Source organism: Mesitornis unicolor, unplaced genomic scaffold (genome assembly GCF_000695765.1).
Source record: "Mesitornis unicolor isolate BGI_N332 unplaced genomic scaffold, ASM69576v1 scaffold7122, whole genome shotgun sequence".
Classification (NCBI taxonomy): domain Eukaryota; kingdom Metazoa; phylum Chordata; class Aves; order Mesitornithiformes; family Mesitornithidae; genus Mesitornis; species Mesitornis unicolor.
This window is the reverse complement of record NW_010167039.1, coordinates 23,061-44,888: the sequence shown is the minus strand read 5'-3', so window position 1 is coordinate 44,888 and position 21,828 is coordinate 23,061. Positions and strand designations below refer to the sequence as shown.

General features: G+C 38.8%; 1 protein-coding gene across 1 annotated transcript in view; it reads right to left on the bottom strand.

Moving 5' to 3' along the window:
• The window catches only part of SPATS2L (spermatogenesis associated, serine-rich 2-like), a 32,848-nt gene extending 11,539 nt beyond the window's left edge, over positions 1–21,309 (bottom strand). The window contains exons 1-5 of the mRNA XM_010178527.1: positions 21,204–21,309; positions 17,631–17,680; positions 16,424–16,664; positions 11,112–11,312; positions 10,575–10,710 (exon numbers count right to left, since the gene is read on the bottom strand). Coding sequence (XP_010176829.1) covers positions 10,575–10,710; positions 11,112–11,312; positions 16,424–16,664; positions 17,631–17,680; positions 21,204–21,210 — 635 coding nt within the window. The 5' untranslated portion in view covers positions 21,211–21,309. The remainder of the gene's footprint in view (positions 1–10,574; positions 10,711–11,111; positions 11,313–16,423; positions 16,665–17,630; positions 17,681–21,203) is intronic.
• Positions 21,310–21,828: the final 519 nt, after the last annotated feature.

The following is a 21,828-nucleotide window of genomic DNA, read 5'->3' as shown; positions in this document are numbered from 1 at the left end:
CCTACACAGCAGAGGAAATAAAACAGCAGGGTTTTTTACAGTACAGCGCATCAGGTAAGAGGCATACTCTCACAACAAAAGGACACACTTGTTCCAGTTGGCCCTTGGTGTTCTCCAGGCATAAGCATTAAGCCTGGACTCCAGAAGGCAGGTGATGTTTCCAGCTTGCTAATCTAAATAACGATAGCTTTTCAGAATTAATCTATTTTCAATTAGCTTTTGTAACTGCATGGTGTAATAAACTTCCTTGGCTTTCACAGCAGGTGGCTGAAATGAGCCTCGAAGTTCTCACCTGTTTCTACCCTCCACAAAAAACCATATTTTCATGGTCTTTAGCACGGTCTTTCCCTTAAAATTTAAGAAGTCTGCGCATTTTCGCTGTTGCTGTCTCTGTTACAAAAGTCTCCCTAGTGTAGCACATCGGTTATATAAGCATAAACTTCTGGCTGGAAAAAATATTCAAGCAACAAGTTCACAACAGCAGAGCTCATCAGAACTGTGTTTTGGTCCAGTTCATTCCATGACTGTCCTCTCCCCATTTCAACAACAGATCCTTGCTAAACTGCTTAGCCCCTAACATTTTGTTTTGATGCCAAATAAACACACTTTTAATACCAGAATGAGAAGAAGGCCATAGCAGTCCTATATTTATCATATTATATAGTCAGATCTCATCTGTTACTAGGCAGTTTTCCACTCCTAATGTTTTAGTGTGGCCTCTGATGAACATTTCAGGAAAGCATTTGGATATTGTGGTAGTAGAGGCAAGGACTCTGATGAATTTGATGGAGAACAACCACCTGAGTACTTCCCTTGCAGCTACAAACTAACACTGGGAAAACTGAAGAATAAAACAACAGGAAAAGTGTTTGGTGCCTTTGTCAATATGAGAGTAGCTAATGTGATAAACTAAGTGTCTTTAACAGACAGATCTTCATGGGGTTGTCCCTCCCTGAAGACAGTGCAGCTGTACTAACTTCTACCAGCTGAGGACATGGACAGTCTCTCTCTCTCGACAAAAGGAAAGGAATTTACTGATTCTCATCTGGAAGCGTACAGCCACATTTCTCAGCTTGGAAATCATGAACTACCCTAAGTCATGAAGTAATAGGGGAAGTTAACACTTCTTTATTGAGGAGTGTCACAGGCCAACCAGTGCTAGGAAATACTATGTTTCTTCTTAATAATTGATGCTTATATGAACTAAGGAAAAAGAGTAGGAATCAATTTGATTTTTTTCTACTCACAGAGTACTTCAGTGTAAAACTAATTAACTCCTTCATTAAGAGCTTTGCAAATTTATAAACAAATGAAAATGACAGAAAAAGTGCTGGAAGTCTGAGTTGGAATAAAAAGACAAAAGACAAATAAAAAAAAACAAAACTAAATGCTGATAGATCTAGAAGGAGAAAGGACGAGAACATCATGGAAAATCAATGGATCAAATCTTTCTTGTTCCTGCTAAGATCCCACTGTTTTCACATTAAGGTCAGAGAGTCACTTAAACTGAGCAGCTTCTTAACTCATGAGAAGTTTAACTGGTTTTAATGTATTTTCTGGAATACTGCCCTACTCAGCCTCAATAGGATGATCACAATCAGACCACAGTGCTAGCATTATTGAGAACTGCTCAAAGCTGAGCTCAGCAACACCCCCTGGGAATGCATTTTCTTTCAATGTTTCTTAGTGTCTAATTGATGCCAAAATGTTATATCAAGCTGCTACACTCCAGTGCATAGCCTGCAGCCATTGGTATGTTGTGGAGAACTGGAAACTGGGTGCTAGAGGAACTTTCTGCACACGCACCTATCACCAGATTTGAGCTCCAGCAGAGCAAGGAACAGAATGCAATTCAGATCTAAAGACACCTTAGGGAAAACATTCTGCTAATTCCTTCCTCTCTAGTTATGCTCTTTCTCTTGAGTCTTCTATAGGTGTTAGGAACTACAGTTAAAATCTTCTTTAGCAGATACTCTGGAGAGGTCATACCCTTGAAAATTTTTTCTGATTATTCCAAGCACTAACATTCTATAAGGCTTCACCTATTCCTTCTTCTTCCCTTCAACATCAGCACTTGAGTATATTCTGTATTGAGTATATTCCATATACCATTTGAGACTCCTGTGACAAACACGCAACTCAGCACTACCCCTTACCTCTCTGAATGTATCTGAATCCATGCCCTAATCATCAGTCTGTGGGATTCCCTGCTGTAGTAGTATTTATCACTTCTGTTATAGGTGTTCAGGTTTTTATCATACATTTATAATACTCACTGGAGCAAATACTCGGACTCAAATCCCCTCTCCCCTTGACCAAGCTCAAGGACAGACCTGAATTAAGTGAGTCTCTTACTCCATGACTGATGCTGGAACCAAAACAGAGCAATGCTAACACTACTACCTCTCTATTTTCTGTCTCCCTTTGCAATACCCCTCTTCTGAAAGGACTAATTCGGTTCTTCTCCTACCCCTCACTTCTTCAGGATCAGGGCGTAAGTGTCCTATTCCTGGTCCAATGGACTGCACTCAAGCCTTGGACTTATGAAGGTTGAAACAAAAACCAGAATCCACAGTGGTATACAATGGCAAAAGAGCTGCAAACGCCAAACTGCACTGAGTTGCCAGCACGGCAACGATAGGGGTAAGCTATACTGACAGCTGCCTCATTTCACAGTTTCATACTCAGAACAAATTCTGAATTTGTTCTGACACTAGTGGAAACAAATTAATCTTCCTCTAGTTTACAGCACGAAATTTAGTGCAGTCAGCTGCAACACCTCAACATCCCACTAAAATAACTGAAGTTACTATGGCCTCTTCAGAAAAGCTGCTTCAGATTGCCACACTGGTTGATTTATAACTTCACTGATGAGAAGGGTTCAAGATGACCACAATCTTCTCTTTCCTTCTGCCTCTTTCAGCCATTATGATAACCTATTGTGCCTGAAAAGATGGGGTAATAAAAAGACCAAGCTGACACGGAGGCAAGCATGCTGACACAACTCAAAAAGGTAAACCACAGCTGCATGGCACAGACGTTACCATTAGGAGTATAATTCAAATGAGTCCTTTCAAAACTCTGTCAAATGCCCCAAATTGCCAACTTTCTCCTTGAAGTGTTTAGTAGGCTTCACTCTCCCCCTGACTGAGCTTTGAGAAAAAAATGTTGTTTTGGAGACAGTAGAAGACACAGTCAGTTGTGACTGCAGTAGGGCTTTTCATCTGGAAGAGGGAAAGAACTATTTTTTCATGGGCATCCTCTGGGATCTGGTTCAGCTGGTGAGATGCTGGAACACTGAGGTACTATTTGAGTCCTTTTTTCATGAGGAAGGGAGTTGTGGGACACTGCTGGAGTCTGACAGCTCAGGCTTCAAAAAAATACAACACACCATTCTCCAGTGACTTTGCACTGTCAGCAGGCTTTGGAACAGACCTCAGTAGCTCCTTATGAGTTCTGCTGGCTAACAACCTGCTGACAACTCAAGCAAGTTTGAGGGACATCAGTACTGTCACTGTCTATATCTGAGCTGGGATTACATGCAGATTCATGGGATAGTCCTGATAAGCTCAGTGTTGGTCCTTGGGCATTATGTCTTAATTCATGTAAGCATCTCCCTTCTAGCATGAAAATATTTGACTCACAGGTGGGGTGAGAAGACAGCTGATAAGAACCTCTAAGCCAATTGTGTATTTCACAAAAGAATCCCCCCCTCAATCCAAAACCAGAACTGTCCCTGTCAAACTTTCAGCACAGGAAACTATAATGATGTGATGAGAATGTAAATATAAAGACCAATCATCTGTATTGGGTGACTACAAACTTTACAGGATTACTGCATAGCCAGGCTGTTTTGTAATTAAAGAAATAATACTTCAAGTTTTCTTTGTATTAATAAACCTGTGTGAAAAGCTGTTGTTATATTACATATTTTGCTATGTCTTAGTAAACTATATCCTTCCAGTATTAGCTCAATAGTATTTAAGTGTTCATGGTGCTTGAATGTTATTTGATTGCTGTATTAGCATATGCACAATGTTTACACAGCAAACCAGATTACATGAATTTTCATTCTGACCACAAATACAGTCTGACAATAAGCATATAAACAAAAGACAGAATGAATCAGTTTCACTGAAATCCTTCCCTCTGCCGTGCACCATCTGGTAAAAGCAAAAATGCCTGAAGGCTTTTAGTCATTCAAGTGTATTTTGCATTATTCTTTATCTACCTTCACAGTGGGGCCTGATAAAACCATGATAATTAAAGGTTTATTTGCATTTTTCTTTTAAGATGTCTTTACAAACAATTAGAAATTTATTGCCTGATCATAAAATCTTGTTTAAGCTGAAAATTGACATGGAAAACCTTTTCCTGAAAGAACACTTCTAAATTTTATTTATTTTGAAATGAAAGCATCACCTCAGGATCTGGCAGAGTTTTAACAATTGTGAGAACGAGTTGTATCACGGCTTGTTAGCATCCTGCACATTTTTACATAAATTTGTGAAGTGTTTCTTTCCTATTTGAGTCTCGGTTCTAATCTGACCACTGAGATATCGGAGTATTTTACTGGCTTTAATATATTTTAGCCTAAACACACTCTGGCAAGGCAGAAGGCCATGGTCCCTGTTGTTTGGCTCCTGCTACAGAGAAGAGGTAACTTTCCCAAAAGCATCCTGGAAAGTGGTCACAAAGAAAGGAGAAGAGTCTGGCTCTTTGGTCTAACTTCTGTTGACATTTTTCGAGATAATTGTTCCTTATACGTGTTTAATGTCTTAGTCTGGCGACAATGAAATTGGAAAGGATGTATTTACTTTTCATCCATAATGACATGCACAAAAGCAACAATCTGCATGGCCCCAAACAGCATATGTGCTTGTGTTTTCCTAAGGATGACAAACACATCTATGAATGACTGGGAGGGATGAGAGGAGATGCAAGGCCATAAAGTATGAACAACAGGCTAAGAGACAGTGTAATCCACCTTTGGGTTTCATCTCTGTAATCTGTCTTCGCAAGCTTAGTAAAAAATATGAGGATTAAGCAAGTATCTGTAAAAGACAAAGGGGCCACAAGGGAGACATTATGTATCTCACTGAAACCTAAATACCCCCCAATTTCGTGAGCTCCATCTGTTTTCTCCAATACACAGTAAGGGTAATCCTATACTGCTGGAGGTAGCAAGATGAGAGTGAGCACAAGCCCCTCTCCCAGTGCTGCAGCTCTACAGGCAAGTAGCCAGCCTGAGGCCAAAGCTGTTGGATCAGGTCCTCTCAGACCCCCCAGGCAGTAGGGGTAGGGCCCAGGAACCTTGGCAAAAGTATTTGTCTTTGAAGATACCTGAAAATCCATCTGGGCCCAAGGAAAACTAAATGCCTGGGAGACCATTTTTTTTTTCCTTCTCTGCACTGGCAAGATTATGGACTGGACTGTGTGACTGATGGGCAAACAAATACCAGAAAAATTGCAAGAGGATTTAAAAATTTGTACTTTAGAGGCATAAGGACAACCAAAGATCAGCCAGTGGACAGACACAGAAAAAACAAGCTAATAAAGACTGCCTGGAAACGCAGAAACAGCACAGGAACTCTGTTTAGTGTAGAGCACTACCAGTCCTGGCCTTTCCAGCCATCTGCCCATGCTCTAAACCACCACATGGCCAACACAGACAGGCAGCTCTGCATCTGGTGCCACTGGTTCTGGGCTATGTGAAACAGAAAACCATCATCCTTACTCTTTGCCAAGAAGAGATTCCAGAAAGGGAATGACTGCATTAACTCCCTGCTCTTCAACTTTTGAGCACTGGCAGTGTTGCTCATCACTGAGTCAGTACAGACACAACTATATTCTTTTGAACAGCTTCTTCCCTCATTCAACCACTCCTCTGCTTTGACTTTAACTTAGAAAACAACAGAAAAGCTGCTTTATAATTCCCAAATATACAGTACATACTTCCTAGTTGTTCCCTGAATGTATTGGAATATATTTTTAAATTGTTAGTATTGTAAAACTCCATTTTTCCAGCATTATGTCAGAGTCAATTTTTTAATCTAGCCTACAGTGAAGCTTTCAAGTGCTTGTTGTTTCCTAAAAAAATCAACTGTGTTGGTTTTCATGCTCTTTATAACACATTGGACATACCAATGTGTTTGAGATTCAAAGAGTAGAGAAGGCTTGTCTGTTTTTGGTCCAGTTTTGCATGCAGTGTAATTAAACCTAGCCCTTACTATTTTCTACAGACTATTTTTCATTCATGGTTGGAAGCAGACCATATGGGCAAGTAGTAGATGTTTCCTTTTAATTCTCTGCATGACTGTGTGGATGCCCAATATGTGAAAATGATTTTCTGGCAAGAGGTGTTTCAAGGAACGGTGGTTCCTTTTGTGCTCTATGCATTTCACTCAGATCTCCTGGGGCTCTCTTTTTATCCCCAAGATCATTATTCAGTCTCTTGGTGGAAGTGAGAGCACAATTCAGAGCATATGGGTTTTAACCTTGGCAACAAATGTCTCAAGTGCACTCTAGTTGGAAGGGAATTAATCTAGCTTTTCTGACCTCCCCTGCAGCTTAAGCACTATTTGGTACTCTTCTTTTCCTCGCCCCACACTACTGTAAGACATAGCTATGCTCTGACATGTTTTACAACCAAGCAGTAAGTGGAGCAGCTTGTGTGCTCACTCACAATTCTGGCTCAGGGAGTACTGTTAGAAGGATCTTCCTTATAAAACTTTCAGGTGCATGTATGAGTGAGAAACAGTGCCCTTCAGCTTGCTCTCCCCAGCGATCTCATAGCTTTGGGGAAAGCAATGCCATAGAAAGCCCTTCAAGAGCAGGGCTGACAAGAGTGCTAGGTCACAGCAGAAGCACAGTCCATGTGAGACTGCAAAAGACTTCTCATAGGGTGGGGCAAAGTACCCCGTGTAGTCCAGCCCATGGCCTGTAAACTGCTCTGGTGTCTTCTAGCAGGAAAAACACTGCATAAAAACAAATAATTATCACTTGTTCTGAGCATGCAGAGAATTACTCCAGTTCACAGGAACTCATGGGAGGCTCTTTAAGAAAGCAAGCCCACTGCAGTGTTTTTAAATAAACATATTCCTGGGATTGGTTTTTGGCCCCGTTTCACTAACAAATCCAGAAGCAAGCACTGCATTTTTTTTCCCAAGCATTTACAGATGTTCACAGCACACCTGCTCCATACCACTCCTTTCTCTGGGAGGGTGTATGCATTGTTTTGCCAGATGGGTGACTTTTGAAATAGCAGCACAGTACTGATTGCATGTGTTCAGGAGTAATTTTCCTTCACCAGTTAGGCCAAGCTGTGAAATATTAAGCCAGACAGAGACACAGACTTCCACTGGCAGCTATCACTCAACAGGTTTCTGCTACTAAAATAAGTTCTTGTAAATCTTTCTGGTGAGGCTTTCAGGATATCTTACACCACATGTGCTATTCATTTATCTCCATGATAATTGTTTCACATGCTATCCGGAGGTAGAAGGAAGATTTATGATGTTATTTTTGCACTACTTCATCCTTTCCTGTGATGCATAAAATCATGAAGAGATTAAAAAAAAACCCAACCACTATTTAAAAAGTCCAAAAGACTACTGACTCTTGAAATGCAGTTTTGATTCTGACCTTGATTGTAAATGCAAAAAGGACAAAAAAAGGGTCTTTTACCCTACTGCCAAAGGAAAAAAAAACCAACCAACAAAAACCAAGAGACAACAAAAAGTAGTATGTGTTTCAGCATTCAGCTGCAATGCAAGATTAAAGCTTCTGACTTTATTTAGCTTCACTAAAACCCCTTAGGTGGTGGCAGCTGTGTGTACCAGGAACCAGTTAAGTTCCCATTTAGGTTACAGTATTGAGCCCATTCAAGAATTCCCTGCAGTTCTGACCACAGAGAGCACTTAGTTGCTCTTGTATGTTTATCTGTTGTACATCTCAACCAGTTCATACTCCAGCAGCAACTGGTAGAAGAACTTGCAAAAAGCTCTGGAATCACTGTCACAAAGGAGACCAGATATCACTGTCATGCACTTGCTTTTAGTTACTCCGTGGCATTCTGGGAGCAACAGCCTAGCTGAATTGTTTCATTTTCCCTTGATAGACACAAGGCTGTGCCACAGTGAAATTCCCATGCCCAAGAAGGATGATAAATATGTAAGACACTGAGTGCTCACTTAATTATCTTATACTTCTGCTACCACTAGTGATGCTTTGTTCAACTCTGAAGCAAGGAGACTGCCACATAAGTAACAAATGAAATCGTTCAACTCAGGAAAATGTGTTGACTGTATAAGGTCCAAAGCTGTATGTAACACTGGTTCTGGTTACTTCTACTCAAAACCAGTGACTCTACTCAAATCAGTTGGCAGTATATTTTTGTAAATGAGGCACTAAAGACAGCTCTTCCCATCTTTTTCAAAGCTTAAGCCACAACGTCATATGAAATATCCCAAAACTGTTTTTAACACCTTCTTTAATAAAGAAGTTAAGTCATAGATTTTACTATTTAAACCAATTTTTCCCTTCATTCATTTGAAGAAAAACTTAAATGGCTTGTGATCTCTTGGCTTATGAGCTGCCAAAAGCAGCACAGCCTTCATTGAGATTTCCACAAACATGTCCTGACATTATACTGTCCTTGTTGCAATGTTATGCTACATACACGAAATTGCTTTGTGAGGCCTGAACATTCAGAGCACAGATCTGTTACATCCTAGAGCTTCTGGCAGACTCCACTCCAATAATTCTGGCACTGACGCTGGTAGGAGACAAAATTAAATGAAGCCTATTCAAAAGTTTTCCAGGCCATTTTTCATCATTTTAAGTCTGCTTGGATGACATATTCTTTGGGGGTAATTTTGTCTTTTCCCCTATTAAGCTCACCTATCAAGTAACACATTTTAGCATTAGGAGTACATGTTAGTGTTTTTCAAGCTAAAACATGAATAATGAAGAATTTCAGTTCTGAATTTACTCATATAGCACCTCCCTCCACTTTCTTAGATCGTGGTAGAGTTCTAAGCTTGTTCCATGACCAGAGCAACTATCGTTTAAAGACTGAATTGACTGTGACTACCTGCAAACAAGATCAAACATGTGAGTGACATTTTATATTTTTAAGATTTATGAAAAAAAAAATCTAAGGAGAGACTCAACTATGAGTTTATTCAGAGAAAAGCTCAGAGACTTCTTAGCAGAAGCCATAAACATTTTATAAGTTTTTAAGAATCATACAAAACACCTTTGAGAACTAACAAAAAAAGAGGCAAGGAGTTGATGACATTTACTTAACTTTTCTATACCCACAATGTAATTTCTGCATTTTAGTTCGTAAGCAAACACCACTATACTGGCTCCAGAGCACTCCTGACAACAATATGCAGCTTAGCCCTGGTGATCACCCATGTTCAGCCCATGTTCATTGGAGTATAGAGATGGAAACGAAGTTCTCCCTGCTAGACAGTAACGTACACTGGTGGCTCAGTGCAACAGAATCTTCCACAAAACCAACTCAATAGCATTTGGGCTTTCTGCCCATACAGAAGTGGAGCCCCAGTGGCACTAAAGTCACTTTATGCATCATTGAAGTCAATGAATACACCACTGAAGTCCAGAGTTAACAAACTTCTGCCGATACTACAGCACTTTCATAAGATACCCTCATAAAAATACTGACAAACATTACGGATGAATTAAGGGTGGAAAGGTTTTTGTACTCTTCAGATTTGTAACTGAAACTTGTACATTTTGATTTTTTTCTGTTTACTGCAACACTGCAATACACAGGTTTTATAAGCACAGATGCCTTAACAAAAGGCCGAGTAAAACTCAAACCAGAAAATACTTTTCTATGACATGTATATACAAAATATGCAAGTTGCTATTACAGTAATTCTTTCTGCTACAAATATTCAAAGGGCATAGACATACGATGCTGAAGATCAGGAATAACCAAAGTTATAATTAAAAAAATAGTAAAAGGAAGAGATACAAAATAAGGAAAACCAATGAACTAGAGATGAGAACTGGAAAAGAAGATATGGACAGAAAGTTAGAAGAAACTATGAGAGAAAGAAATACAAAAGAATGGTGTGATAAGAAGCAAAGATGATGGGAAATGAAGAGACAGTAAAGGACTGGCTGCCAAAGAAGATCTGATCAAAGAAGTACAGAAAGGAGAGATATAAAGAAGGTAAAAGAGACTTCAGAAAACCCTATAGACACTATTTTTGGAAAAGCTTTCATTTGCTCAGATACGCTGCCACCGAACTTGATAGAAAATAACTAGGTCAAGATGGATCACTTAGGAAAAAAAAACTTCCCCAGTGAGATTTTTTTTCCAAAGAACGTAGTTTTGTCCCTTTATGTATGCATGGAAACACACAAGTATTCCTGGTTGGTGAGGATTTACTTAATGGCACCATGTAATTTTCTGATTAAACCAAATGTTGCAAACAAAGAGGGTGATAGCGACACCTCCCCAGCAATGCCAGTGGCCTGATTAGCCCCTCTTTTCTCAGGTGGTGCTGATGGATCTCTCAAGCTGATTTACCTACCAGCTGTGTAACTCTGCAAAAGCAGCTTTGATCTTTTTCACTGAATTATCCACTTCCTCTTTGATCATCATGCGATATCTGGTTAGAGAAACGGTGCAACGCTGCAAGTCTTTTACTGATTTCTCAATGTTCGGCCCTAAAATAGAAAACACAATTTGCACAAAACTCAGAAAGCAGATTTTGCCTCTTCTGAATGAGGGAGCAGGAATAGTTCAACATGTTATTTTCCCAGATTTGGATGAAGTGGTTATCCTACTGAACTCTATAAATCCAACTTTTCCATAGTTCTTCTGTGTTGCTCTTCAGTTTCTAAACATGTTTGCTCAAATTCATTCCCCAAATGAAATAAATGTTAAAACAGCACTATTAATTCAAATTATTTAATTTTAATTCCTTTAATATAATGTTAAATAGACCATTAATTGATCTACTCATTTTTGTTATGCTAAACATTATTCTACTGTGCTTTTTATATTTTCCTGGAGGCCTCAGCTGTCTGGATCACCTCAGCACACAGCAACCACAGATCCAATTTACCTCTTCTTTTGACTGAATCATCTGTCTTTGTTTCAGGCTGGGTTGTAGCATTGGATGATTTAACTGAGGAAGATTTTGACCTTGGCCTGCCTAGGTTACACTGGAGTGGAACTGATGACCAAAGACACTCATGCTGTTCTACTCCATTCATAGTCTTTGGCTTTAATTCCACAGATACTCTCTGGTGTTCTCGTTCTTTGTCTGCAAGAAAACATTAAGGTAGAAAACAGGGAGCTGTGAGATTAAGAAAGATCTGAAGCCTTATTGTTGAGTCTGAACGACTTCATACATTGGTAAAACCAAGTGTTTTGTTTCACTGGTATGCATTCTACACCACCTTGGAAAGCAATGACAGAACAGAAATAAAATGGTTTTGGTTATTAAACACTAAGATGAACACATTTATGTTTCAACAGTGTAAAAAGAAAAACCCATTAAAAAACCAACTCTTCCATGCTGGTATAAAAAAATAGCTCATAACATAGAAAACATACTACCAATTGTAATCTTTGCCCAAATATAGAACAGAACTACAGAGAAAGTCTGCTATGGAAAACATGAGACTTTAGCGTTGAGATATATATATGTATATACAAATAGATATGTATCTCTCACACAAAAAATGTTTATCATTTAATCAGCATTTTAAAAGCAATGATTAAATACTCCTACCTGAAATACTTACCTTGCCTGACTATAGATTTTTATCAAAAGCAGCTGCTAAGAGGGACCAAGCAGGAAATGAAACAATGTCAAAGATTAGGCTCCTGGGTTCCACAGCTTCAGAGGAATAAGATAACAATGCCCAAGCCTGTCTGGATGCCACAAGACAACCTGGTTTACTTTTTCCAAGACTCCAGAGGGATTCGAGATATCAGCATCATGACAGAGGAATAAGCAGCCAAAGAATGGCTATGAAAACTGACAGGTAAGGCCAGCTATTACTGCCACTGTGACTTTTAGTCAAGGAAGCATGCATAGAAAATGATTTGTTGTGTTAATCCATTTGTTTAATCTTTGTACTCACTTTGACGAATCAGTAATAATTTTTCTGAAGATGTTCGTTATGCATCACGTTATTCAGCTGATGTGGTGTGGTGTCTGGAGAAAAGGGGCTTGTCAGATTAACAGATGGATAATAGCCTATGGAGTGGGATTAACACTACTGGGACTGAGGGATACCACTGGACAGCTCCAGGATATCAACTAGTGACTTCTTTGTGCCCTGGCTGGGCTCTAGGATAGGTGTAAAATATATCTCGGTACGTTTCCATGGCAATCACATAACATCAGAGGAACAAGGAGGAACATTAGCGCCCACATTTCTAAAACAGCTTTTCTTTACAGGCCTTAAAAGGTGAGTCTGCAAACAGAAAAAGTACCTTACATAAAATAGTATGTAAGAAAATAACTAAAGAAGTTAAAGAAACCTGTGTATCTGTGAAAGCAAGAAACACCAGCTATGGAGTACTGTGAACATATCAAAGGTTCAATGAAGATACCAGCCTCCCACACAGCCAGGAACTCTGTTCCGAGATAACTGTGATTAGTCCTGTGCAGACTTGGCTGCATCTCACACTAATGCAGATAGCTTTGATTTATAAAGAATGTTCTTTCTATTGTTAGTTGTGGTTGGCCTTGCTAAATAACTCCAACAGGCAGTCAGAAACGAGCAGTCTATCAGCTAATCTATGAAGAAAGGCCAGGGATATTATGTTCTGTCCCCAAGATTATGTCTTTTGAATTTAGTTGTTAAAGAGCGAAAACAGTTATTTACTGCATTTAACTAGCAGCTTTGGTATACTTGTCAAGACATATTACAAACTGACAGCTTTTTGCCTAGAGAAAGTAATCTAGAACAACAGTTATACTCTATAAAAAGTTTTTAATCATCTTTTGACTGCAATATACTTTGACACTGTTTCTTCCAAAATGACACATGAGCTACTTTGAAACCCAGCAGCAAGATGCCCAGCATAGCTTAGCAAACAATACCTTAGTATGCTGCAACTGAGCTTTCAAATTTTACTGAGGACAATCAACACAATTACAAATAGATTGAGAAAGTTTGCATCAAAGCCACGAAGACTTGGGCCAGCTAAGAAACACATCTAACAAAATCTAGGGACAAAGTCTCTCTCAAATACTTGAAAGAGAAGTCAAAGGTTTGGGTGATAATAGCTACAAATAAACTGTTGCTGGGTTCAGTACATGTTGGCTTGAAACTTCACTAGTCTAATGTGAGACCTCTGCTGTATTAACTGTCAAGTATTACCAGACCTGCCAGTAATGGCAGCAGCCCAAATAAACTTCCTTTGAAATCTGTTGAGCTGTTATCTTTGAAATGCGTGGCTTATCTTTTTAGAACAGCTTGCCATTCAAAGTCTTTTAAATAAGGTGAACCTCAATGGATTCTTTGGCTGAAAGAAGAAAAAAAACTCCTTTGAGATATAAACAGGAAGTTTAAAGGATTCACTAAAAATCACCCTACATGAAAAAACAATTTTTAAAAGTAGGAAAGAGATCAGTATCTGATTTGTTCCTGGTTTTACCCAATTTCCTGCAAAAGCAGTAGCATGGCAAGGCAGCACTAAATATCCTTTCAGTGCATTCATGGTCCTTTTTACAAGGGCACGCACAGAAAAGGTAGCTGTAAGTCCTTCAGATCCTGGTGTTGCCAAGGATTCTAAGAAGAGTTGGAGAGTCTGTTCTGGTCATCATTTTGATGTAATGTGATTTATCTGGGGCCTTCACCCCTTCAAGATACTGAGTGGGAGAACCCTTGAGCTGACTCATAATTAAGTGAAACACTCCCTAAGGCCCTCTATGATGAGGCAAATTGGGCTTTCCAGGGTCTTAAATTCCATGCTTCATTTTCTCTAGCAGGTCTTGATTCCCTATGGGAAACCGTCACGCAAAAAAGCAAAAACTGAGGACTTCTCAGAAAAAAAAAAGATAGAATAACAGCAAGAAATAAGCATACCTGAACTAAAGGTGAGAGTCACACGTTCTCCCTTATCATCTAGTATTAGACACATTATGGAGAAACACCAGCTACATTGCATCCTCCCTTCTGGTTCCTGAAGTCCCTTCCAGGCAGCCAGGATATTATGGCTCTGAAAGACCTAATCTCACAGATTGAGTTAGTATAACAAAGCTTCAACCTCACATTCCTTATGGGGAGGAAAGCATAAGGCACTGTCAGCAGACGCATGACTATGACCCTTCTTAGCTGCGAGCTGTCTGAAGGTAACAGTAACATTAAATTGATAGGGAAGGAACCAAAACAAACAAGACAGACAAGGACAAAACAAAGGAGATTACAACGTAAGAGGGAACAATATGAAATGGGTGCACTTTGGACTCACTTCAGCATTTCACACTGCTTTAGAACAGTCTGTGTGACTGGCTCAGAAACCACAAGAGCACAGCTGCTGGCCCCTGAGGGATCCTCATCATCCTTCTCTTCTATTTAGCTCCATGCACTTCAGCACAAATTTAACAATATGTACATAGGTGGCTTTTGACCTCAAGAAATTAGCTGTTATACTGATTGCAAAGATACTAGTGTAACTGGAAGTGAAGAAGAAAGAAGCTTTCCTTCTCTATATTAAACAAATTGCCAGGAACTTATTTTACAATACAAGGGAAACTTTAATATTAAAGTACCAGCTTTTCCTTTCTCTCTATTGCCTTTCTTCTCCGCTCTTTTCTTTTCTTTTATACCTCTCTCCCTCTGTTTCTGAAACAGGGGATACGTGTAAGTTTATAGAATTTTTAAAGCTATGGTAGTAGTTTCTCATTTGTCACTTGTAAAAGGCAAAGAAAAATTCTTAGATACTTTTTACCCTTGTTATGTACAATGCCACACTGTATCACGTCAAACAGGAGTTAAAAAAAACCAACGGACTCAATCCTAATGCCACAGAAAAAGATCAGTACTAGCACGGGTACTCTTCCCACATTCAGGTCTGTTACCCTCACTCAGCATGCATGGACAATTCAATCTACGTATCTTTATTCATGCATGCGTCATTTCCAAAAGAGCAACTCAAGGAAGTCTAACATAGATTTTTACCATAAATGTTTACATCTTGCAGAATAAGTGGCAAGAATACTTTTAGTATTACAGAAATGAAGAATCTTCTGGCTTATGGCATATTCTATCCAATGTAAGTTGGAGTCTTAGCAAGGGTGGGAAAAGTATCTCTGATCCTTTGCAAGGGACCAAAATTTTAGGACAAAATTTCTTGATAAGCAGTTTGTCTATTTGGCTGCTATAGGTTGCAGAGTTCTCATTTAATTGATCAGAGGTTGGCACCACCAAAGTCATCTGGAAGCAGCAGAGAATTTGTTTCAGGACAATTATCCATTAGGCACATTCCTTTAAAAAGAGGTTTGAGAGCTGTATTTGCAGTCTCGGAAAAAAGGATTTCAAGGAAAGTTTTTTAATGCAGTCTTCCATACTGCTAAAGACTAGAAGAAAATATGAACAGCAGCAACAATCTAGAGCTGTCAGAAGTTTGAAATGCAAAGGGCTGAAAAACCATTACCAGTACTAAGAGCAATTAAATACGGGTTTTATGAAAGGACACTTGAAGGCAAAAGCTTTCACAGAGCTTCTCCCCCAAAGGAGGTTTGTTTTCATTGCTGATGCTATAATCATAACTCTGTATCTACCACAAGCCAGTGGCAAAGAGCTTTCCATGTTACTGTCCTCCAGAGTTTCAGAACCGGTATCTAGAGTCCCACAGAAACACGCACGTACTGAGAAGCTATCAGATTGCCTTTCCTCAACACAAAGACTCTCCCTTCCCTGTTAGAGAAAGCCAATGGAGATCTACTGCAACCAGCCTATTCAGGGAAGATCAGAAAGAAAAAACTGGTCTAGTCTGGACTAGGCAATAAAGAAATCCTGTAACGTGCCACAAGATCATTCTGCTCAGATGACTTTGCTCCAGATGAGAGACTATCACTTCCATCACCATTTTACACTCAAGCCATTTTCTAACCCTGCATAGTTCTGTATATCTGTAATAGTCTGTATCAACTGGGTCTCTAATTATAGTTTGATTCTTCTGTTTCTAGAAAAAAGACATTTTGTAAGGAAACATATTGCAAGGTGAATTGTGCCCAGATACAGATCTGCTTGCATAAATTTAATAGCTATGTGCATTATTTTGCACAAACACCTCTCTCTGACTTATTTTTATTATATTCTTTTTCACAGCAATAAAAATACCATAATCTTTAAGTAAATGGAGGCTTGGCTACTGCCAATTAAAAAGGTGTCTTATGCCAGATGAACTGACCTGTGATTTCTGGACAGACCGGTGCTGACTTTACAAATCCTGAGCCTTTGTTCTCAAGAGAAGTGGCTTCCAGTTTCTGACTTGCAGAACCACTGCAGGAGTTGTCCTTAGAGCATCCATTCAGATGGCAGTCATATATTCCCTGAGGCTCTTGTGATGCCTTCTCAGGTCCACCATTCTTGTTTTTAGGATCTTTATTGCCTTGGTACTGTTTAGATTTGCTTCTTTTTCTCCTGTTGTTCTAAATAGGGAAGTATTGCAAGACAGACACATCACTCAGTGCAACTCAAACTCAAAATATAATCAGTAAAATATCCATGTTCTTAAAATGCCATACAAGTGACATAAGTATAATGCAACTTACAGGCCATGCTGTGCTATACAACATACTGCATCTGTTCAGCTGAATATGTAAACCACTTCAAATAAAAGCTGAAGCCCCAGATTGTTTTTCCCTTTCCTTCCACACAAAATACTTGCATTGCAAAATGGTAACAGAGCCTCTGCTAAGATGATGCTTAAAATGTTTGCAGTCACTTAGGACAAGCAGTTTCTAACCATCCAGGGGACATCCATGCAGTAACATGGACAAACCCTTAAGGCATCACTCTGATCAGGTAGAAAGTGATCACAGAAGACAAAGGTTGGCCACTGCTACTGTAGCTCTCCCAACCATAAAGAGGAGTCTCTATGACAGTGACTCACAGGGCAGCCTCCTGGTACAGCTCCGGCTTGAAGATACATAAGCATAAATCACATCACAAATATTTACTCAAATTATCTGACTTGGTAGTGTCACTAATGCATGACTCCTAATGGGTGGCTCCTATGCAGAAGCTATTTTTACATCTGGCAGCAAAAACTCTAGCACTACAAGTGGCTGTGACTATCTGGGACACAACTGCTTATTAAAAGTGTTTCTGCACATTGGATGTTTTGGGATTTGTTCTCTGCTTGTCCAGGGTCTGGCTCCCACACACATGTTGTCCCAGAAGTTCTCTCAGAGCACTGGGCTATAGAGACAGCAACAGATGAACAGGATTAAAAATAAGACACACATTTCCTTTCAAGTGTTCTGACTACAGGTGCAAATGAAGTTACCTAAGTTAGCAAAGACAAAGTATCGGTCAAAATAAAAGTACTACATTCAACTGCAGACTGCTGATAAATGGTCAGAATGCTTTGATTCTCAAGAGCAAGTTCTTACCTTCTTTTTCCCTGTCATATTCCATTCCTTTAGAACCTGAGTTGCGCTGCCTAGAGAAAGGAAAGATAAAAACATTTCAACAAAAGTTCAGCTATGAAAAAGAACAAGTGTATTCAAGAACAATTTCTAGTCTCCTAGCTGGGTAGCATTTCCATTGGTTGTCACAAGTTCTTGTATGTGTGGAGAACAAAATGGGTACTGCTGTCTTCCTGCTTTTCAGTTACTCATTTTAATTGATTGCACTAAGTACAGTGGAGGGGCTACTAGAGACTACTGCTTTTTATGACCTTCATTCCACAAAGTTATTAAAGTGGGTGCCTAATTCATACCACTAGCACAAGCTCCTGAAAAATCAACACTAAAATCTCTTGCATGAGAAGGGAAACATCTCATCATCCTAATATAAACACTGGGTAAACTAGATAGTCGACTCTGACTCTAGAGCTTCTGCAAGTTTTAAAGTCTTTTAGCATTTTTATCATATACTTCCTATGTGTTATCTGTCATATTCACAAGACATAAGAACATAAAAATGAAGACTTAATCAGCATGCAAAAGAGTAATTTTGTGGACTCCTGCAGAAATTCTGCATCACACAAACACAGTAAACTTAGCCCTGGCAGGAAAAAAAAACTTAGTATTTCTATTGAAAAATTATTCCAATTTCGTATACTTGAAATTTTGTCTGCCAGCCATAATGAGTTGGTTAGCTAAACTTAAAGAACAAAGCAAGCAGAGCCTTGGTCATATCAGTGTCAACTGCATGTCAGAAGAAAACTCTTCTGCATCTAGTTAACATCATTATTTTGTTCTCCTGGATCCTAAAGCTGAAAACAGATGCTCCTGGTAAGCATGCAGTCTGAATCATCATCCCAGTTGTGCCACAATAATCCTTTTAATTGCACCCAAGTTAAAGGTCTTCTGCTTGAATTTAAGAATCATTTTACTATCACTGCATAATTCTAGTAAATATTCATTTTTCATCCTTTTACAAATAGGTTTCATAGTCAGTCATTCTTCTCACTCATTTCAGTGAACTCCTGACAATATTAAGTAGTAATGCTGTTTTCAGACCACCACGAGTTGTCAACTTGTATTCAGTCAAAGACATGTGAGTTTTTGAAATGCATCAAAAATATTTTTCTATCCCAATAATCCAGATCCAAGATTGTCTGCTAAGTCTATCATGCACATTAGCAGAGATTACGTTTCTTGCTAGCAGTGCTAAATCTAATTTGTTCAATTGTGAAAAAATGTGTATGGAATCCAGCAGAGTCATATTCTGTCTCCTAGATGATATGACAATGCCAGCAGAAGACTAAGAAAATTTCTACTCTGGGTATAACTATACATATATCTATATTCAGTTACGTACATACATACTTATGTAAACGTAAATACAAACCCCTCTCTCCTAAAGGTATGCTATCTTTCAACAGACATCATATTTCAGTAAAAAGGAATAAACCCAGACATTTGCTGCCCATTTTACTCCATGCTGCTGAAAAAATGTGATTTCACTAGACAGCTTTGTTAACTGTTTTCACAGTATTGTCCAACGCTCCTTTTGTGTTGTCTGGTGTTGTCTTAGCTTTGCTTCTCAGCCTTCCTGTGAATACTATGCACAGTGAGGGTTATTTCAGGGATTCACCCAACTAACCCCCCAGTTTCCTCCTGCTGGAAATGCACTAACTGTGTAAATCCCAAAGCCCTTATCTGAACCCACCAGTATATTTTCTTGAACACATCTACAAAGATGCTGAACAGACCTTCTGATTATGCCTAATTAGGTAACCACTAACATAGCAAACAAAACATCGGAACCACTATTTTAACTCAAATTTCACATACAGAAGTAAATTCGTAATAGAGACATCACTTATTTGCCACTCCAGATATGAAGCAAGACAGGAGCTGATCTCAGTAAACTAAATTTGAACATTTCTTGATTCAGCATGCAGCATCTCTGAAAAAAGCACTGAATGGACGTGCTCAGCCTCTGCACTCAGCATGGCAATCCCCGTGTTTTTCATTGCATGTGGCAATGTGTTCTCTGTGACTGTGACATTTCAGTCTTAGTGACCTTTGTCATTCATGTGAAAATATACACAAAGTGTATATTCATTCTATCCACAGTGGCTGCTGAATGGACACATGGCTTTTCTCATGCTGTTTCAGACAGTAACAAATATCGGCTGGTTTCAAATGTTCACTTCCAAAGACTTCTGAACTCAAGACACAATGACCACAAATTGGTGAAGTTCAACCAAAGATAATTTGAACTCAGGTTACAACAACTCGCTTTTCTTCAAGACTTTGTCGCACTTTTGCAAGGCTTGCTTTTGTCCTGTTTCTTCCTCATAGCAGATGACAACACATGAAAGCACCTCCCCTTCTGAGGCGCCATTGGAAACAACTCATAGAACACAAGCGAATAATGGTAACAAAATAAATTGAATGAAAGCAACTTACTGAATAATCATGGAAAAAACCCTCCAATACTTTCCCCAGACATATTAGAAGAAAACAAAATTATTGTTAATTAGATGCATCACATTTCCCTTCCTCTGTGTGTGTGTGCATGCAAAAACTCCAATTTCCATACATCAGAATCTGACTGCCTGTGTAGATGCCTGAATCAAGAGACACCATATAGATTTGACGGAAGAATTCTGATGCATTTATAAATAGCCCTGTTTGCTTGCATCTGCTTTTTGCATATTGTTTAAGTAATTCCTAGGACATCATTATGCTTTTTAGCTGATATATTTTAGTAAATCAATCCAAACCACACCCAAAACTATTCTGAAGTAAAACAGATATGAAATAAGCAACTTGGTGAAGTGGCAAATCAACACTACGAGGCATTTTAAAGATATACAGGGCTTTTGAGATCACTGAACTTCTAGTATCTGTTAAGCAGACCCAAACTATAAAAATTCTGAGAGGATTTGCTCATAGTATGCTATTACTCCTGCAAAGGGTTTGGTGAAAGACTTTGGTGAAAGTTTGAAATACTTTCCATTATATATTAATCAGAAAAAAGTGGTATTTAAATACAAATGACCTTTCATTAGAGATGGTCTCATGATGCAAAATACAAACTCAGATCCAGATTTAGAATGGCTTGAACTTTCAATGGAGTTTTGGTTCAGCCATTATAAATAACAAGGCTATTTGCAAAATTCAGATTGAGGTTTGAATGTCACTGTATGCATCAAATTAAGGGGTTTAGGGGTCTGGTTATCGGCTTCAGAACTATCCCAAATTCTTATTAGTTACTGTATCTTCAATAGTGAATCATATTCTGACGTATTTACTTTAAAGAGTATTAACTTTCATGCAGAATAAAGAAGGTCTGCAACAAGAATGGCACTAAAAAATTGTAAAATCTGGTAGAACAGATAAACAGCCATATCAAATTCATACTGTGAAGAAGCAAAGACGCAGACAGGAAGATCAGTTATGAGAAAAAAATAAAATTAAAAAAATTAAAAAAGCCACTAGAAACAATGAATACTATGGCATGCAATTGAAACCCTTGTGTCTTAGTGAAAAAGGTATACTACTCACCATCCATGAAAGCTTGAACAGCCTTGTCTACATTGTTATCGAACTGCTGCAACACCAGAACTATCTCATTATTGCTTTTGTTAGGAACAACTGATCGGATTGCATTGATCTGGAAGGAAAAAAATAAGATAATAGATAGGTTTATCATACTCGTTTAGACAAAAAGGTACCTCCCTCCCAATGCATGTTTATATAAATGCATGTTACACATGATGTGCTTACAAGTATACAACAATGTGTCTGTATGAAACAACACCCATCCTCTGCTTACCTGGCCTATGCAAATACTGAAAATAACTTCTTCATGAGACCAAACTATAGAACTGGTAGTCAGTGAGCCTGGAACCAAATCCTACTCTCAGTCACCCTCAGAGGGAGAGCTGGTTTAACTAAACTGATGGAATTTAGCCTTATGCTTCCTAAATGTTCTATTTGTCATCAGTTGACTTGACAAGGCACATCAGCTGTACAAACAGAGTAGACAACTACTTCAACAAGGCTGTTGCACAGCCTTGCTACATCTAAGTTATGATTGTTTTTTTGACATCTGGAAAACAGTCATATGCATGAAAATAGTCACAGGCTTAAAGAAAACCATACAGTTTTTGAAAGCTTTAGTGGCTGC